The sequence below is a fragment of the Misgurnus anguillicaudatus genome, chromosome 5 (assembly GCF_027580225.2).
Source record: "Misgurnus anguillicaudatus chromosome 5, ASM2758022v2, whole genome shotgun sequence".
Classification (NCBI taxonomy): domain Eukaryota; kingdom Metazoa; phylum Chordata; class Actinopteri; order Cypriniformes; family Cobitidae; genus Misgurnus; species Misgurnus anguillicaudatus.
In genome coordinates, this window is record NC_073341.2 from 21,681,845 (window position 1) to 21,701,294 (window position 19,450).

Below are 19,450 nucleotides of genomic sequence, written 5' to 3' on the forward strand. Positions count from 1 at the left end.
CTCGTGTAATTGCCAGCAAAAAAGTAGTAATTTATCATTTAACTAAAACTGCAAAGCTCTGGAATATTAAATGGATGACCTTAATCTAATAATAATCATTTTTTTCTATAAATGGCCTTTATCTGTCACTTTCTCGGCAGTAGCTACAGAATAGCATTTATTTAAATTTAGAAAGGCGTATTAAAACTGGACAAATTGCTTGATTTCTGCTAATAGAAAACTGTGTGACTCTTTATTGCATTGTTGCAATGTGATACGATAATAACCGTAAAACAAAAGCTTTTGAATATGATAAAGATTTCATAAATCTGACAGGTTGCAGAGCTTTCATAATGTAAAATAGATTTCTGGTCAAAACAACCTACCTTTATCAGAGACAAGCTGTTACTATACTAGTCCATCATAGAGCGACAAAGCTTGTACGATGGACGGATCGGCCTTTGAGCCCTCCTGAAACTCCTGCAGGGTCAGCTTCCCATCATCATTCTGAATAAACAAGCAAAAATGAAATGTCGCTGCTTCATGTTCTGAATGAAATATGCTTCACGTATTGAATAAAAATAAGTCAATTTTGTTAGTTTATGGATGCATTGCAGATGCATGCCAGTTTATGTTAATGTATATATAGAAATATGTTTTTCTTTTTACTACATGGCACTCTAAAATGCTTGATTCTGATTGGCCAGTCACGAAATTCCAAGGTATGTTATTCCAAGATAACAACCACCTAATTCTAATAACACAGCCTCTTCTGGGTACTTCCAGTCATCTGGACAAAATTGAATACTATATAAATTTATACGATATAATATGAATAATTATATATGATATTTTATTTTAAAAAATTAATTAACTGAAATTTTGTCTTGTTTGGACTTTAAACGTTTTTAACGCAACTTTTCCTTGCATTTCTTGAAAATTAGCTAATAATATTAACATTTTGTGTCTATATATTTACTCTGATAGCAACTAGCCATCTAATAAGCAGGATAATGTATAGCCGGCCGGGTTGTTATTGCAAATATTTTTTTATCAAAATAATACAAGGTTCCTGATCACCCTGCTTTCTAGATTTATAGCTGGCTGTACATTATCCCTTAAATAATATTACTTTATTGAAAATATAAAACATTTTTGAGTCTGTCTACTATTTCTTTTTTAATGAGACAACTAGATTTTTTTGAGTAGTCTAACCAGAATTTGTGCTTGGGGTAGGAATATCTGTTTGAATAGCCAATGGCAGGAGGAATTTAAAAACCACAGTTGAGTCCAGAAATTTGCTGCTTACCTACAAGCCATGTGTTAAGATGATTTGAAATTATGCATTGCATGCAAAAAATACCAATTTAGCTAAAATTGCTTTATATGTCCAGCAGGGGGCAAAAGCAAAAATCCTGATCCAGTAAGAGAACAGTTATCTGCTGTAGCTTCTGAGAGTTATAATAGTGAGCCCCAAGAGAAAAAATCCCGATCGCAATAAAGAATACCATCTCCGTGGGAGTTTTAACAGTGAACAAATCCTGATCTCATCCGTCAGCACTTAAATTGGGCTTGAGTAAGCACTAATGCCAAGCTCCGACATTAGTTGTAGTGCATGCCACAGTAGTGTTTACAGACCTGAGGACAGTATTAGTGATGCTAGCTTGATCACTGATAGGAGATCTTGTTCCTTGTACTGTCTTGCTCTGCACAGCATTGATAACAGAGGATGTGGATTTAAATTAAATGAGTAACTATTGACATAATGTCAAAGCTATAAATTAACAGTTTTCTTGATGGGTTTAAAAATTATTGATTTATGACTGATCACCAAATACCCATTTGGTTCTGTATACACATTATGCAATAACCGAAAACATTACTAACAATATAATGATTAGGATCAAAAACACAGCAGATGTATATATGTTACCTTATCCATCATGGCAAAAATGCGATCCACTCTCTTCTCTGGAGTGTTTTCCTCTTCTGGAAGGTCCACTGTGTTTCCCTTAAACAAATATACCTAATATTTAAGACATCTGAGAACTTTATGAATGGCAAATAATTACATTGAAAGTAAAGTCTGACTTACCACCATCTGATAGATGGCATCCACAATATTGAGCATTTCATCGCGGGTGATATAGCCGTCATTATCAAGATCATACAGCTTAAAAGCCCCTGCGGTATGTAACAAGAAGTCATGGTGAGTAAACAAAGGATGTGCTAGTTATTGTTCAAAATAGGGCCTGGTACTCTTAAAAAAAACACTTTTTTAACAAATGATCGAGGGCAAACCTTTAGAAAAGCTATTCCAGAGGCTTTTTTCAAAGTGAATATAGTGTTATACATTCTGCATTAGTATAGTGGTTCTCAAACTTTTCGGCGTGCCTCCATATTTAACCCAACCACTGATTGAAACAACGTGGAAGACCACTTGATATAATCCATATTTTAGTTAATGCCTTGTACAAATGGTTAAATATGCCATAAAATGCATGAAACTCAACAAAGAGAAACCTTTCTACTTGCATCATTATGAGATTTACTGCACAGCAATAACAGCAGTCAGATTTGAGCGTGCAATTCTTTAATCTAACAAACTTTACTTTTCTCTTCAGGACCCTGGATAACCCACCCATACAGATCATCCTCTCCCTTCATGTATAACAAAGAGCCAATCTAACCACTTATATGGCAGGGTGCAAGCACAGGTCAGAGCCTGGGGTGAATAGTCAACCGAGAGAGAGGGTGGTACAAGTCCAAGCAAGGTTTAATTAAAACACGCAGTTAAGCTGAGAAAACTGCACTTTAAATGATAAAAGGAGGTTTGAATTGTCAGGCAAGCCCAGTCTTACAGCGATTTAAGTTTTGATTGACTATATGAAACCAATAAACTAGAGATGGCATTGCCCTGGTGTGTGGTCTTTAACATTATAAACATGTTGATTGCTGAATGTGCTTTTGTAGTTCTGCATCGCTTCAACACAAAAAATCAAAGTGCTTACAGCGAAGTTTCTCATCCAAGGTCCCACGTGAGGTCACGGACAGAGCCTGAATGAACTCTGAGAACTCAATCCTTCCATCCTAAAAGAAAGAAAGACAGAACAAAACAATGAAGAGATTTAGTGCTTTCAGTCCATGTTAATTGTGCCAGTGGTGTTTATTTAATGCCCCACCCCTATTCATCCTTGAGGCTATAAAAGATGCATTCTGCTGCCAAATGTCTTAACACATCTGTCTATATAAACCATTCTCTACAGCTCCAATCTTTATGTTATAAAACATGTTGTGATGACTGACTCCTTTTGTCGTGCTTTGTCATCATCGCATCATATTGAGCAGGTGAGTGTGAGGAACTTGAACAATGACAGACAGCATTTAAGTTCCTGTGCATGCAATTATCCAATCAAAGTATTGTTCCACGTGCTGGGCTTTCACACCCAACCCTGCTTGATTTGCGATTGTTTATGTGGGTTTTTAAATTGTGAGCTGTTCTTTTAATATCTTCACGCCTCTTGTGTTACTAAAGCATTCAAATAGTATGCATACTAAAATATATAAGCAATTGTGAATGCAGTTACTAGAGGCACCACACTTTTTCATATATTATTATGCTTATGCATCAATAATAATACAGTTAGGCTGACTACAAAAAAATGCTTTTTTTAAACATATTGGGCTCTATCTTACACCCGGCGCAATGCAGCGCAATGCGCGACGCAGGTGTCTTTTGCTAGTTTCCGCCCTGCGCAATTATCATTTTCACGTTTAGCGCCACGTTGTTTAAGTAGCAAATGCATTTGCGCCCCCTTTTGCGCCCATGGGCGTTCTGGTCTGAAAACGAGGTGTGTTCAGGCGCATTGTTGGCGCGTTGCTATTTTGAGGCAACTAAAATAGACTACGCCACTGACCAACAAAAACCTGCTCTAAAGTCTAAAGTCAATGGCGCAATATGTTTTTTTGTTATTTAAAGAGCGCATAAGTAATATGCGCCTATAAACGGGACGACAACGCGGGTTTGCTTATCACATACATGAATGTTCAACAGCACAAAAACGCTTTTAAATATGAAAGATTAAAGGATTGAATGTAAAAGATTATTATTGAGTCTCTTGGACGTAAACGTTAGAAGGCACAAAGAGCAGCTTCACCTGCAGCCTGGTAAGTAAATAAATGCTTTGCTTTAAACAAATGCATCTGTTTTTAAATGTTTTTTTTTTTAAATGCTACCTTACAGATTTATTGTATATGATGACTCTGTACCTGTGGATATGGTGATATGAGAAACATTTTTAAGTAATGCTTAAAAAAAAACTTGACGCTGTCCAAGTGCTGAAAGGTGCGGAGAGCCGTTTGTAAATTCTTTATCTCCTGTTTGTTACAAATAAAATATTTTTAGAGTACAAACCTTTTCTTACATACTTGTAAATTATTTTTGATAATTTTGGATAGCCATACATTTAAAGCAATTAAAAGCCTGCTTTTTTAATTCCATGACCAAAAGAAAACGGGTTTTAAAGGTTTTAATAAAAAAATAACAATTTCAATACAAGTGAAAAACAACACAATTATTTAACATTAATCTTAAACTGGGGATCTTCTTCCTCCTCAGTTTTTCAGTTTACAAAGTCCGACATCTAAATAGGGATTAGACATAGCGCCAGCGCAACTGGCTTTTAAAGGGGAATAGAGCTGAGACTATCATTGGTTTATTGCACGTTACGCCCAAAATACTCCCATTACTCATTAAAAACCTTTTTGACCATGCGCTCGGGGCACAAACCATTTTTCCCGTCGTTAAATTAGCAAAAGTGGATTCGGACACGCCCATTTAGACGTTGCGTTGTGCGCTTTAGACAATGTGCTTAGATCGTTAAAATAGGGCCCATTGGGTTGCAACACTGAACATACTGACAGTCAGGTCAGTGGCGGCCGGTGACTTCTTTTTTCGAGGGCGCTCTAAATGCGAAGTTCGTCACAACATGTATGTAGCCGTCATGTGTGCGGTTCTTAATTTCAAAATATGTGTTCGCGCATCGAGTGAACCTATGTGCATCATGTGTCTTGTCAAAATAAGTGCCTGCTCCAGATGTGTTTAAAGGATTTATGATAAAAGAGACGCAGACATTTGCCAGATACTCCCATAATCTCATGCGTAATCAGAGTTTACTGTTAAGGGAGTGTCTTGCGTGTATTTTGTAAACGTGAGCGTCTCTTCTATCATAAACGGTTTTGGCGCGTTTGCAGCAGGCACTTATTTTGACAAAACACGTAATGCACATGGTTCACATGACGCAACAAACACACACTTTGAAAACACGAGCAACACACATGACACTCCAAACACATATTTTGAATTTGCGCCCCTCGGAAGAGCAGTCACCACCAGCCGCCACTGAGTCAGGTGTGTACTAAAAGGAGACCTTTCTAAAAATGATTTAAGCTACACTGAAGATGCTAAATTTAACTTGGAGTAGTCCAAAGTCCATGCATTGCTCTTTTGCAATTTTAAGCCACTGCAGTATACTGCTGTATGTTTTGAGTCAAAGTTGATGAAACATAAATCAAGTTTAAAATCCCAGCGTTTCTACACTATGCAGCACATTTAACAACACAGTCTTTCATATCATCTCCATCCATTTTTCCTTCTGCCTCATGAGTTTTCCAGTCTCAGCTGTAGGGATTAATCTACCATGCTTCACTGTAATGATGTTGGTGAACGGTCTTAGGTTTCAGTCAAATATAAAGAAGTTTTAGCACTGAGCTCCAAACCATTAGTTTTTATTTGGCTTGGGTAAATGCTTATTGTTACTGGCAGAACGGTTTTACCATTCGAGCATGTTTTAGGATTCAGGTTTGGGTTGTTCAGTTTTCTTACCTGTTCTCTCACTTGGCTACCGATGGTGCTTAATGTGCCCTGAAAAATATATCGTACTATAAAAAAGTTTTTTATCATTACCCAGACTGGAATTTCCAGTGTTTTGCCTGAAACGGTATAGAGACATTGTCATATGATTTTTGTATTTTTTTAAACCATGCAAAGTGAGAAAGCTCACAGACACAGTTATATATTAAAGTATAGTTAGAGTTTGGCATTATAACACCTTAAAGAGGCCATGGCATGAAAATCTGACTTTTTCATTATTAAGTGCTATGATTGGGTCCCCAGTGCTTCTATCAACCTAGAAAATGTGAAAAAGATCAACTCAGTAACTTAGTTTTGGTAAACCATTCTCTACAAGCACACAAAAAATAGGTTGTTTAAATTTGGCTCTCCTTATGATGTCATAAGGAGCTCTTATTATAATAATATCAGCCCTTAATCTGCACTATCCAACCACAGCACTGCCATTTAGTGCAGAGAAAAGCACAACTGAGTTTTTATTGCAACAAACCACCATCATTGTGATCAGTGTTTGAATTTCATCAGCTCATTTGCATTTTAAAGAACAAACCCAAAACGGCACATTTTTGCACACACCTACAAAGTGGCAATTTTAACATGCTATAATAAATTATTTATATGGTATTTTGAGCTAAAACTTCACATATGTGCTCTGGGGACACCAAAGATTTATTGGACATCTTAAAAAAGTATTGTGCCATTGCTAGGCTTGCCGCAATAGTCGGTGAAACGGTGATAACCGGTGCTTCAGCCTCTCACCGGTTAGATCACTTGCCCACCGCGACACCGCCTTTCACCGTCGTTTTGATATTTTCGTGTAATTTAATCATTTAGTTTCGTTAGAGAGAGCAAACTGAATGTGTCTGGTGCCTGAATTAAGCGGAGCTGAACGCGCTTCACGTCACAGAGCAGCAGGTGTCAGATTTCATTTATTCCTGTCAGAGTTTGCGAGGCAAGCTGACTGACCAGACGAAGGCAGAATCCGCGTGCTTACTCGTTTTTTTTAATAATATACATATATGATGTTTAATATAAGCAAGATCGTTTTGTTGTTGTGTTTATCATCAAGAAAAATAATAAACCCATCATTCAAGCAGCGCTTTATGGAGAAGTAGCCGGCTGCTCTGCTTGGGACTGGCTGGTTCTTTGAGAATTACATGCGCACATTGACTCAAGCACTTAATTAAATCAGCTGTTGGACTCGCATTGCACGCAAATTCATACGCAATTTAACGTAGCGTACGCAAGCACTGCATTTAAACAGTTGCGTAATTCAAAAGTGAAAGTAAAATGTGCACGTCTGCATGCACATTTATAAGCCCCTCCCACACGGTGACACCGGTATCACCGGGTTTGTGACACGCTGATTAACCGGTGGGAAAATTACGTCACCGGGGCAACCCTAGCCATTGCCCCTTTAAATGTGCATGTGGATATATAAACCAATGAAATAATTTATTCTGAATAGGTAATTTTAGTGTTTCAAATGGGTTTTTAGTACATTTAGAAAATTATAAAAAACGTATTAATAAATACTTTAAAACTACTTGTAACACAAAAATGTGAAAATGATAACCACATAACCTAATAACAGCAATAAAAAGTGAAAGGGCAAATGCCACAACATTAACATCACAGCACAAATCTGCGGTTAGTTCACTGTGTGCGAGTCCTACTCCTTTAACCATAATGTCAGGCTTTACAGTCTATTCTGCGGTACATCAAGCAAGTCCAGACTGATGTTATCTCCAGAACATTGACCATTAACCGACTGCTGGAAAAGTGAAATTGAGGCAAAAAAGAGCCAGTAAAGGCCAAGGATAATGTGTTTCACTAACAACAGTGGTGCCTTTCAAACAAAACTCATAAATAAAGAGGGAGCAATCTCAGATGGTAGTTTGGCTGCTATACAGCTCTTGTCAGGCGGGGATAACAGGCTCCTAATCACATTACATTTGGCTAAGATAATAAAATTAGGCTATTTAATGAAAAATAATAATGGAAAGCAAGCATAATATGATTCAAAAGATATCTGAATTGGAAATAATTAACCTTTTACATCCCATGCATCTTCAGTCTCCTATTATGTTAACATACGACTCTTTCATACTTTAGACATATTTTTTATAAATCAAACACATACACATACACCTAACAACAGAGTTTTAAGTTTAAAAACATTCACTTACAAATCACATTGTTTGTCAAAAATGTTATATAAAGGTGCTACAAAAGGCAGGGGATGTCACAGAAATTTTTTTTTTTGGGTGGTTTCCCTGACAGGGATTAGTTTAAAACAGGACTAGGCCTTAGTTTAAGCCAGGACTAGGCCTTAGTTTAATTAGGAAAGATAACTAGTTTCAACAAACATGCCTTACTAAAAACATTATTTGTGTGCATTTTGAGGGAAAACAAAGGGCCCTGGTTTATTTTAACATATGCCATTGCAAGTTGTTGTCAGTTTGGACAGCTCATTAATTTAATCTAGGACTTTTTTAAGATGTCAAATAAATCTTTGGTGTCTCCAGAGTACGTATGTGAAGTTTTAGCTGCAAAAAAGCATATAGATAATTTATTATAGCATGTTAAAATTGCCACTTTGTTGGTGTGAGCAAAAATGTGCTTGGGTGTGTCTTTTTAAAATGCAAATGAGCTGATATCTGCACTAAATGGCAGCACTGTGGTTGGATAGGGCAGATTACGGGGCGGCATTATCCCCTTCTGACATCACAAGGGGAGCCAATTTTCAATGACTAATTTTTTCACATGCTTGCAGAGAATGGTTTACCAAAACTAAGTTACTGGGTTGATAGAAGCACTGGGGACCCAATTATAGCGCTTAAACATGGAAAATTTTCCATTTTCATGATATGTCCCCTTTAAAGCTCACATAACACACTTATTTTGCTTATCTCGTGTCAATCTTGAGTACCTAGAGAGTAATATTGCATCCTTCATATATCCAAAGAGTTTTTAGTTTTGTCAGATTTATAAAAAACAGATCAGCTGTACCGATTCTTTCTGATTAAGCCCCAGCTCATGGAGGCGTACCACGGGCAGAGCGAGTCACGAGCAAGCAACACAAACAAAATATTATCCCATTATCTTTGGATATCTTATGATTCACTAACTACATGTTCCTGTCATTTACAATATATGCACTTATGCCCCCCGATTGCCAACAAAACACAGACATCTGATGCAGTTTTACTGCCTGAGACTCATGACCCGTTTGGGACCGCCCAAACTAAAATTTCCCCCACAAACAACAACACACTGCTCTGGTGACATTAATTTCTTTGATTGGTGTGTGCGTGCGCTATTCCGGTTAAAGTGCCCATATAAAGACTTCCACTGTACTTCCTGCACTGAAATGGCCCATAAAAGCAAAACATCCTCACCCCATGTCGTCAATATTTGACGACACTTGACCATTCGTCAATATGTGACGGGGAGGGTATACCTTTCGCGTCATTTTTTGACGAACTGGGGACTTCAATACTATTACGTCCGTGGCATTCTCTTTCCTATTTTCTTACCATTTTCACGTCGGTTTAGGGTTAGATTACGCAAAATTAAACAGTGTACGCGAAATTAAACTTTTGTCTCCTGGGGTTGGGGTTATATTTTGGTTTGGGTTGGGATGTCATTATGTAAATCTGGCCCTAAGCCGACGCGAAAATGGTAAGAAAATAGGAAAGAGAATGCAACGGACGTAATAGTATTGAAGTGCCCAGTTCGTCAAAAAATGACGCGAAAGGTATACCCTCCCCGTCACATATTGACGAATGGTCAAGTGTCGTCAAATATTGACGACATGGGGTGAGGATGGGTTGATAAAAGAAATAAAGCAAGATTGTTATGTATGAATCTTTCATGTTCTAAAAAAACTTTCAGAAACTTGAACGAACTCTGGCGAATTGTATTCGGCACAGAAATAATCTGTCACTGCTTTTTTGACACTTTGCCTATGTTTAGCATAAGGAATCCAACTTGTAAACAGTGTTACTAAGTCAAAATGCATACATAGCTTTAACCCCCCCCCCCCCCCCCCACAAAGGTTAATTATGGGTCCATACAGTTAAAAAAAAAATTCTATAGCACTGTGTAGCACCATTATTTTTGAGATTTGTGGGTCTTATGTCTCTCCTTTGATCTTTGCTAAAGTGAAACCATATACAATAGGACATTAAGAACAGATTTCAGACAAAGAACACATAGATCTACACAAACACATGCAGACATTTGTCCAAACATATCTAGCCAAATTAAAGTTAAACTACTTTCCAAATTAAATAGGTCTCAAGTATAGCACACTTTCCCAAACATAATACATTATTAAGTACAGTACTTTACCTTAATTAAATGAGTGTGTTTTTATCTGAGGAAAATCAAATACCTAAAATCCTAACAGTGGAATGCGTTTTACCTTGTTCTCGTCAAAAACATTGAAGACAAACGAAGCGAATTTGGTTGGATCGCCAAAGGGGAAGAACTGCTTGTAGATCTTCTGGAAACCTGCAGCATCAAGCTGACCACTTGGACAATCTTTTATGAAGCCCTTATACCTGAAAGACAAAGAATAAAAGCATATAATTTACAATTTGCTACTGTATTTTATCAAGACTGTATTGTATCCAATGAATATAGATGTTGGCTCATTTCCATGCTAACCAAACAGGCTTATTCTCTTGTATTGCACATGCTGCTTCAAGAGCTCTGAAGTTTGTTCTCCTTTCAATTATTCATAGCTAAATCTGTCAGCTTCTTATACAGTACACTGCAATGAATGGACGAATACAGTAACATAGCTATTCAATATTTAAATATGAATAATCAAGAATGAAACTGAAAGTAGTAAGATTGATGTGTCTACTGCACTGTGACATGCTTGTCATTCCCTGTCTTGTCAACAGAAGAACTAAACTGGCAAACAAATGAATCTATCACACACAAACAGTAATGACAGGGAAGGTAAGGAATGGGAAAAATGTTTAGTTCCACTTCCCCACTTTGAATGGTTAGCTACCGTAAATGCTCGCCTTTCAATCAAGCTGTAATTTTCAGTGGTGCATTAACATTATAAGTTCATTGGAGCAGACTGTTAGTGCTGCTCTTGCCTACCACATAATGAATTCATGATGTTAGGTGCTGTAATGTGACTCTTAAAAAAATAGTTCACCCATAATCTGTCATTATTTATGCATTCTCATGTCATTCAAAACCCATGCGGGTTCCCATTTACTGAATGTTCATATAGTAACCATGTCAGTCAAACAAAAATGATTCTGTGATTCGTAAAGAATCAGATTAATTTGATTCCCTAAAGAGTTTGGCAACATACTCTTTCTTTCTACCTATATGTTTACCTCTCTTTCTCCCTCTTTCCAATTAAAGCACAGGAATCTGCCTTCTTAAGGGACATATGTTGGAATAAAACTAGGTGCTAGGTTTTATGGGCATGTTTGTAAACCCTAATAAAATAAGGTTTTCCCACTGTAATGTGAGGAGACTAAATAGCCTAAAGTATTTAAAAACTACTTCCACTGAGATTTTCAAATCATTATAAGCCACTTTAAATCAATGTTTAATGCAGAGAATGAAGGTAATAATACAGATTAGGAATAGTAAAATAAAGCTATCAGTCCCTCCAGAAAAACACAATAATGAGATTGCATGAATCAATGCATAATCAGCCAAAGTCCGCATATTTATGTGGGGGCCACATTTTTTAAATACGCCGCATTTTTGCAGCATTAATTGCAGATTTCTGCTCGCAAATTATGCAGGGCTTGCATGATTTCATAATCCCCGCATTTTTGTAACAAAAAGTCATATAGATCTTAGCAGAAAGTTGAAAAATGTTGCATTTACTTGTTGTCATGGGAATGTTAGGAAGTGACGTAATTACGCGACTTGAACATCAAATAAAAAGCTGCAAAAGCTGCAAACAGTTTTTGCAAGTTTACGCAATTTTGGCTAATTCCCGCAATTTCACTGCATAAAATTGCATAAATATCCCGCATTTTTTAAGAAAACGTGCCGCAATATCAAGGATTTTTGCCCGTAACAATCACAAAAAGTTTTTCTGGACGGACTGGCTAAAGGTTTGAATTGTTTTGCAAAGTCCCCAAACAGAATTGCAGAATTGTTGTTTATTTTTACTCATAAAGGCACTACTAAGTGAACCATACCAGAGACCACCTCTGGAAAGCATACCAGGTACACTGTCAGAAATAAAGGTACAAAAATGTACCTTTTCTGTCACTGGGCTGTACCCTTTCTAAAAGTTCAGCTTTGTACCTAAGGATTTAATTTTAGTACCTCAGAGGTACATACTCTGGGACCAAAGAGAGCTTATTAGTACCTCAAAAATACATATTAGTACTTCAAATGTACACATTGGTACTAAATATTTACATATCTGTACCTAATGGTCCATACAATTACCTTCTTAAAGGGTGCTGCCCCACTGACAGCTAGGGTACATATTTAGACTTTTTTCTAACAATGTAGGTCCTAAAGGTACGATAATCTACCCAAAATTGTATTCTGTTTTTTATTCAAGGTACCAAACGGAAACTTAAGGTACAGCCCCAGTGACAGAAAAGGTACAGTTTTGTACCTTTATTTCTGACAGTGTACGATATGGAGCAATCACACTAGCCTAACGAACTGTTCTTTGGGGGTCAAATGTACTCGGGTATGGTGCAGTCTCCGGATAGATTCCCACCCCCAAATTGCTTAAAGGGACACTCCAATTTTTTTGAAAATATGCTCATTTTCCAGCTCCCCTAGAGTTAAACATTTGATTCTCATTGTTTAAAATCCATTCAGCCTATCTCCGGGTCTGGCACTAGCACTTTTAGCATAGCTTAGCACAATCCATTGAATCTGATTAGACCATTAGCATTGCGCAAAAAATAACCAAAGAGTTTCTATATTTTTTCTATTTATAACTTGGCTCTTCTGTAGTTACATCGTGTACTTGGACTGACGGTAGGTTAAAAGCTGCGATTTTCTAGGCAGATATGGTTAGGAACTATACTCTCAAACTGGCATAATAATTAAGGACTTTGCTGATGTAACATGGCTGCACAGGTGTAGTGATATTACGCACTCCCCGAAAATAGTCCCGTTGGTTATTTTCAATGGCAGGGGACTATTTTCAGGAGTGCGACGTGCGTAATATCACTACGCCTGTGTGACTATAGAAGAGTCAAGTTTCAAATAGGAAAAATTTTGAAACTCTTTGGTTATTTTTTAGAGCGATCCTATTGGTCAAATGTAATTTAATGGATTGTGCTAAGCTATGCTAAAAGTGCTAGCGCCAGACCCGGAGATCAGCTGAATGGATTCCAAAACAATTTTAACTCTAGGGTAGGGTTGTAACGGTATGAGTTCCCACGGTATGATAATTGTCTCAGAACCTATCACGGTTTCGCGGTTTGACGGTATTAAACACTTATTATTATTATTATTATTTTGTATACCCAAATTATTCCCATACAGTAGATTTTAACTTTTTCTGGTGGGGGATAGAGGTTAGAATTTGTAGTCTCTGGCTCTGACATTTTCTCTGCTGTACATAAGCGAGTGGAGTCTAACAGTCACGCCGAATGAAGTTGCATGTGTGTAGTAGCGCAGGTGAGATCTGCTTTATTATTTTTTCCCAAAACCGTGTATAAGCAAATGTTTACGATATGATAACCGTGAAAGTTAATATCAAGGTATACCGCCATACCGGTATACCGTTACAACCCTACTCTAGGGGAGTTGGAAAATAAGTGGAGTGTCCCTTTAAGCTAATGTTACTGTGTTGGGCTGAAGGGGGGTGCTCAAAACAAGCAGAACAATATTTTGATTTTGGAAATCAGCCTACAAACACCTTATTACAGCTTAAGAAACTTTTAACATAAAAGCATTTATGAGTGCCACAGAAGGCTTTGCCCAACACCACAAAACCACTCACAGATATGATCTGCTACACAAACACGCACACAATCCAAGTAACCTGCAGAGGGTTGGTATAACCTCCTGTGGCTTTATGACGCCATTCCTCTGGCAGCATGCAGAGCAATGCCAACTGTGTAATGTCTCAACAACTGCCCCATTACACCATACCGGTAAGAAGAAAAACACTCAGACAAGAAAACCGATGATTCACAAATCAATTGAGCTATTTTTATAGCTGAAACAGGAAGAAGAAATAAAAAGAAAGGAGAAAATGTTCTATGTAAGTATGAATCATACGTGATTCATTTATTGGAAAAGGAGTTTGGAGGTGCATGGTGTTTGCTAGGAGTGTTGCCCCGAAGAGCCTTTTTTTTTGTTTCAACACATCAACCTTAACACATAGACATAGGAACAAAAGTAGGGAAAATGTTATCATCCTAACTTTTGAATAGTAATATTAAAATCAAGTAACATTTTACAAGCAATTTCCTAAAAATAAACAGTCAAGCATGTCTATATTAGGACCACAGATTACATTTGACTGTTTTGGGAAACATCTCTCACATACACAGATAATAGGACCATCATATTATGCATGGGATTAAGCCATGCACAGAGCGAGCATGGAGCAAACGAGAAGGGGTATCCAAATTTCATTTTCAACCAATCCGACTTAATTTCGGCTTAATCTGAGGGAGCAGCTATTATCAAAGTAACGCCTGCTGCGCCATAAAGAGAAAAATGCAAAGCACTTAGAGTTCAAATACGATATGAATAAAACAAGACATTTTTATATTCATATGTCAATGGAAAACAAATTTATTCCTAAAAAGCCTAAAGCTAAAAACATCTTTGATTAAAGTTATGATGAAATGTACCCATCTTACATCACGGCATCCAAAAGGCAAAGCTTTGATTGCTCAAAAGCTGTCGGCCTGGTATCTAATTATACATTTTTAAAGTGTCTACACAAGTCCCATATTCCACTCCTATGATGTCAACAAACACTGTCAGTCTAGTCGAGTGAATCTCAGATGCATCGGCAGCAAAAAAAAGATCACTAATTACACACCATTTGTTCCCAAATCCTCAGCCATTCCACAGTTTTACTGCTGCTACCTCATTTAATAGTCACCACTTTTAAACTTTTCTGGCTCTTAAGGGCCAGTTGACACCAGTGCTTTGGGGACCTGAAAATGCCAATGTTTGGAAACAGGTTTTAAAGGACAAGTTCTGTATTTTACACTTACAGCCTTGTTTTCAGATTGTTGATGATGAAATAGAACAGTTTTGACTGAAATTTGGACATATGATGCTGGCCCGAGAATTTTTCGGTTTCTGTTGTATTACCCACTACCTCTACAATGGGTGTATAGGTGCACTGGAACAATCCTTCCTAAAATGCATTAAACTTTCGTTTACAAAGAAGTGAAACTCAACGAGTGGTCAGGAGTGTTCATTGATATGCTCACACGAGAATCGCTGCAAGAGATGCTTTCCAACAGCTGTTTTACCGTTTGTTGTAAACTTGTGGACCTATTTTTCCAAACGCCTCACACCTGTATATTCTTCCGTTGAGAGCTTGAATAATAGACACTCCAGCACAGTTGGTGGTGATAATCCACCTTCACCAATTGCAAGAATACAAACAACGTTCCCGGCGGCGGAGTAATACCGTAACCTCACAGCACATTTAATACAAGTCAATGGAGTTGTACAAAAACTACAATAAAAACTGTTGGAAAGCATCTTTTGCAGCAATTTTTGTGTGAGCATATCAGTGAACACCCCTGACCACTCGGTGAGTTTCACGTCTTTGTGGACAAAACTTTGGTGCATTTTAGGAAGGATTGTTCCAGTGCACCTATGCAGCCATTGTAGAGGTAGTGGATGATACAACAGAAACCGAAAATTCTCGGGCCAGCATCATATGTCCAAATTTCAGTCAAAACCGTTCTATTTATCATAAACAATCTGAAAACAGGGCTTTGGGTGTAAAATACCGAACTTGTCCTTTAAAATGCAAGATTTATTGTCATGTAAACGCCAAACACTTTACCTTATGCGCATGCATAACACAATATTTTGTGTGTTTTTAACAACATTGTTGTCTGTATGAGAAAAATGCAAAAAAATTAGGAGAAGGGTTTTCTTTCTTCTATTTTTAGTACATCATTGTATAAATAAAATTATATAGTGCACCTTTTTACTAAATTTTATTATATTAATTATATATAATTATTTATTTTTGTTATTATTAACCTATGTAAAACATGTAAACCACTCATGCAAACAAGCTGTCTAACAAAGTTTAAATCTACATTTGCATGTCTAAGTGTGTTATGCATGTTTGTTTGTCTGTTTTTGTTTGGCAAGGCCGCTGACAAAAGCTTTGCCATCCTACGGCTTTTCAACAATGGCACTTTAGTAGATATATGCAATAAACTGAATACATTAAAAAAGCCTCATTGTGATGGCCAGCACACACGAGTCCTTCAGCTCCTGCAGGCAAAGACAAATGACTAAATGAATTGCCCCTCTGTTTAACTGTTGCTCCCCAAGCTGTTGGTTAACCTATGCACGGTCATTAATTCAAACTTTGAGCTCGCAATGCAAAGTAGGTACCTGATCAATGCACATCAGTCCATATTAAAATGGTCATTTATATGCATATAGCGAATCAAACCCCTGGTCAATGCTGAGGATTTTAGTAGAGATGGGAATAAATGACCAGCGACAGAATGTCTGGGTCCAGGATAAGAGGACACTGAACATTGTAGACAAAACCAATGGGAATGCATTTTGTCAGGCTAATGAAATTGTTCTCTAATTCGGTTTGAGAACAGGGAGAAACATGGCCATTTCAGTTTCATTTCATTTAAACAGAGTGCAATAACATTCTGTCTTTTACCACTATCTAATATACTACTACATTATACTAGCCTGGCTAACACCAGACCAGTCTCATAGAGAATGAGACGTGGTCTGGAAACCACATGCTCATTTTCTCGTATTTGAGGCGTGGTTTACGGATGCCCAGAGCCATTTATTGGGCGCTACGAATGTCTACGAATGCGTCTGTACGTAGCTCATAGCCAATCGTTTCAATTATACTAGATGACGTAGAGCAACATCAATTTAAATGTAAACAACTTTTATCGGTACGTGTGCACACAGCTGAAAGCTATAGAACTAGCTGTATATTGATATTGAAAAGCAACACAACTTAGTGGCACTATGACAACCACAGTACAGGCATAATGACAATATTATATTAATAAATACCACTTATTAGTTAATTGTACTTTGTCAACGACGATGCCTAGCAGGTTGGTCCTATAAAACTCCGTGGCTATCATGTCTTGCCATATCCAAACATCCTTCTTGGATATGAAATTGTTTAATGCCAAAAGTTGCTCTTTTTTTTTTTAATAAACTTGCATTCAAAACTACTAAGAACACTACCTAAGGTTGCATTGAAAAGTACCTTTGCATCTGCTGCCGTGTTGGATAAACAAAACTGCATCGGTGTGTCGCATAGACGTCGTCATCGTCTTGCTGCTCCCTCCCCATTCTGTGATTGGCTCTCTTTATCAGGGGCAAAAATGGTCCATAGTTTCCATGCTAGACTTGCAGCGTAAATAAATGTGCGCGCAAGGCTGAATGGGGAAACCCAGGTTAACATTATACCACTATATGTAAGGAATAATTGAAGACGAGCCGTTAAATTATTCGAAAATAATTCTGGAATGCTTTGATTTAGTAGAGTTTCGAATAGAGTAAAACTGAACAGCATACTGTACATTCACAAATGTTTACTTTTTATTTTTTTTCACATTCAGAAAATTCTATTTAGTTACCCAAAATACACCTAGCTCATGTCGCACTGCACCTTCACATTAACATCCTTTATCTGGTTTATGGTCTGCAAGCAGCAGCAGAAATGAATCAACAATTTTGCCTGGCAAGCACCCAGGGACACACAGTGTCAGTGCTGGACTGACCTTGGACATGCCCACAAAGGTGCCACTAATCAGACTCTGTGATAGACCAGGGTTCAGCAAGGTCTGCCAAACTATACTGGCACCAGACTATAGTGAGCATCTTAGCTGTTCTGTTGGTATAACAGAACAGGGAAAACAACATAGTGAGGAACTCTTGAGGTCATTTAAAAACTGCTATCCATAACTTGTGCCATCTCCGTTTGAAACATAAATAATTGCTGATGTTCTACTTGAGCTTACATTGTTTTAATAACAGATGATTCCCCAGATGTAAGAACGTAATAAATTGATCATTATAAAACGGCTCGTTCTGGTTCTTCATTCTAATTGGTTGAAACGCGTTCTAAACCATGATAAAATACCCTGGTAACCCCACGGTTCGGACCGCATTACATAAGTATCACTGCGCCACTGTTGCTGCTTACTGATTTATGAAAATAAACACCACAGTCTTTTATCTCATTTTCATTGTTTTTTTGCTGCGTCTGTGTTTTTGAGAGCTGTGCTCTGTTGCAGACACACTTGATTCTTAGGATCTACTTTGTTTGTCGGAAGAGTAATATTTGTACTAATATAATTACAACTTATTTGTGTTTTATTTGATTAAATCCTGCTATGCATATAAAGTAACCGTTTTATAAAAGCAGTGGTGTTACAGTGCATTTTATAACAGCTAAGGGGGTTTTAGGCAACGCCCCTTAGCTGTTATAAAATGCACTGGTAGCCCACTGCTTCTTGGGGCTTATTGCTTTATTTTACATGAAAATCCCCAGATGATCGCCACTTAAAAGTTTACAGACTTAACAACCCCATCTACGGTATGACAAGTTTAAATTCTAAGCAATAGTTCAACAAGAAATTAGCCGTGGTCAATTTTAATATTTTTTCTAAGAAAAATTGTTTTGACATACAGTTATAAAAAAATCCTTACATGTGATGCAGACGAAGTCATAAAGATTTCAAAAATATGAGAGTGAGTATATTTTCTTTTGGATAAACTATTCTTTTTATATTTTACAATACAGTGACCATCTTATTTCACCATGTTTTATAAACACACTGATGGCTTTTAAAAGAAGCAGTCTTATCATATGAACAGTATTCATGTATTTTACAGTCACTTCTGCTAGTTGACATTTGGGAACAGGGTAATAGCAGTGAATGGAGAGCTAGACTATACCATTACTGTCAAATGTGTGTTTCAGGGGTAGAAACCAAGATTTTTTTCCCCAGGGAAGCACAATCACAAAAAGTGAGAGGAAAGACTGCTGTGTTGAGTGGCCAAAACAGATGGAGGCATAAAACATGCTACACAGTGTGACAACACAAAGAGAAAAGCAAAGAGGAGGATGGGTAAAAAAATAAAATCACAGGAGACAGACATAAAAGTAGTAGTAGATAGACAGACCCCCAGGACACTTACCATTGCTGTACCTCTTTTTCTGTAACTGTAGGAAGAAAGCAGAGAAACAAGTCATTAAATGAACTTAATATACAAAATACAATGCAAAAAATATTTCCTAGACAAACATGTGCTAGACTATTAGCAGCGATCAAGTGTAAGATTTTATTCAGCCTGCCTCTTTAAAATAACATTCAT

At 37.3% G+C, this 19,450-nt stretch overlaps 1 protein-coding gene across 2 annotated transcripts in view; it reads right to left on the minus strand.

Annotated features, from left to right (window-relative positions):
* The window catches only part of ncs1b (neuronal calcium sensor 1b), a 38,572-nt gene that overhangs the window by 1,576 nt on the left and 17,546 nt on the right, over positions 1 to 19,450 (minus strand). For both annotated transcript variants that reach the window (XM_055168854.2, XM_055168856.2), the window contains exons 3-8: positions 19,274 to 19,298; positions 10,320 to 10,458; positions 2,991 to 3,069; positions 2,075 to 2,163; positions 1,913 to 1,990; positions 366 to 486 (exon numbers count right to left, since the gene is read on the minus strand). In XM_055168854.2, the coding sequence (XP_055024829.2) occupies positions 388 to 486; positions 1,913 to 1,990; positions 2,075 to 2,163; positions 2,991 to 3,069; positions 10,320 to 10,458; positions 19,274 to 19,298 (509 nt within the window). In that variant the 3' untranslated portion in view covers positions 366 to 387. The remainder of the gene's footprint in view (positions 1 to 365; positions 487 to 1,912; positions 1,991 to 2,074; positions 2,164 to 2,990; positions 3,070 to 10,319; positions 10,459 to 19,273; positions 19,299 to 19,450) is intronic.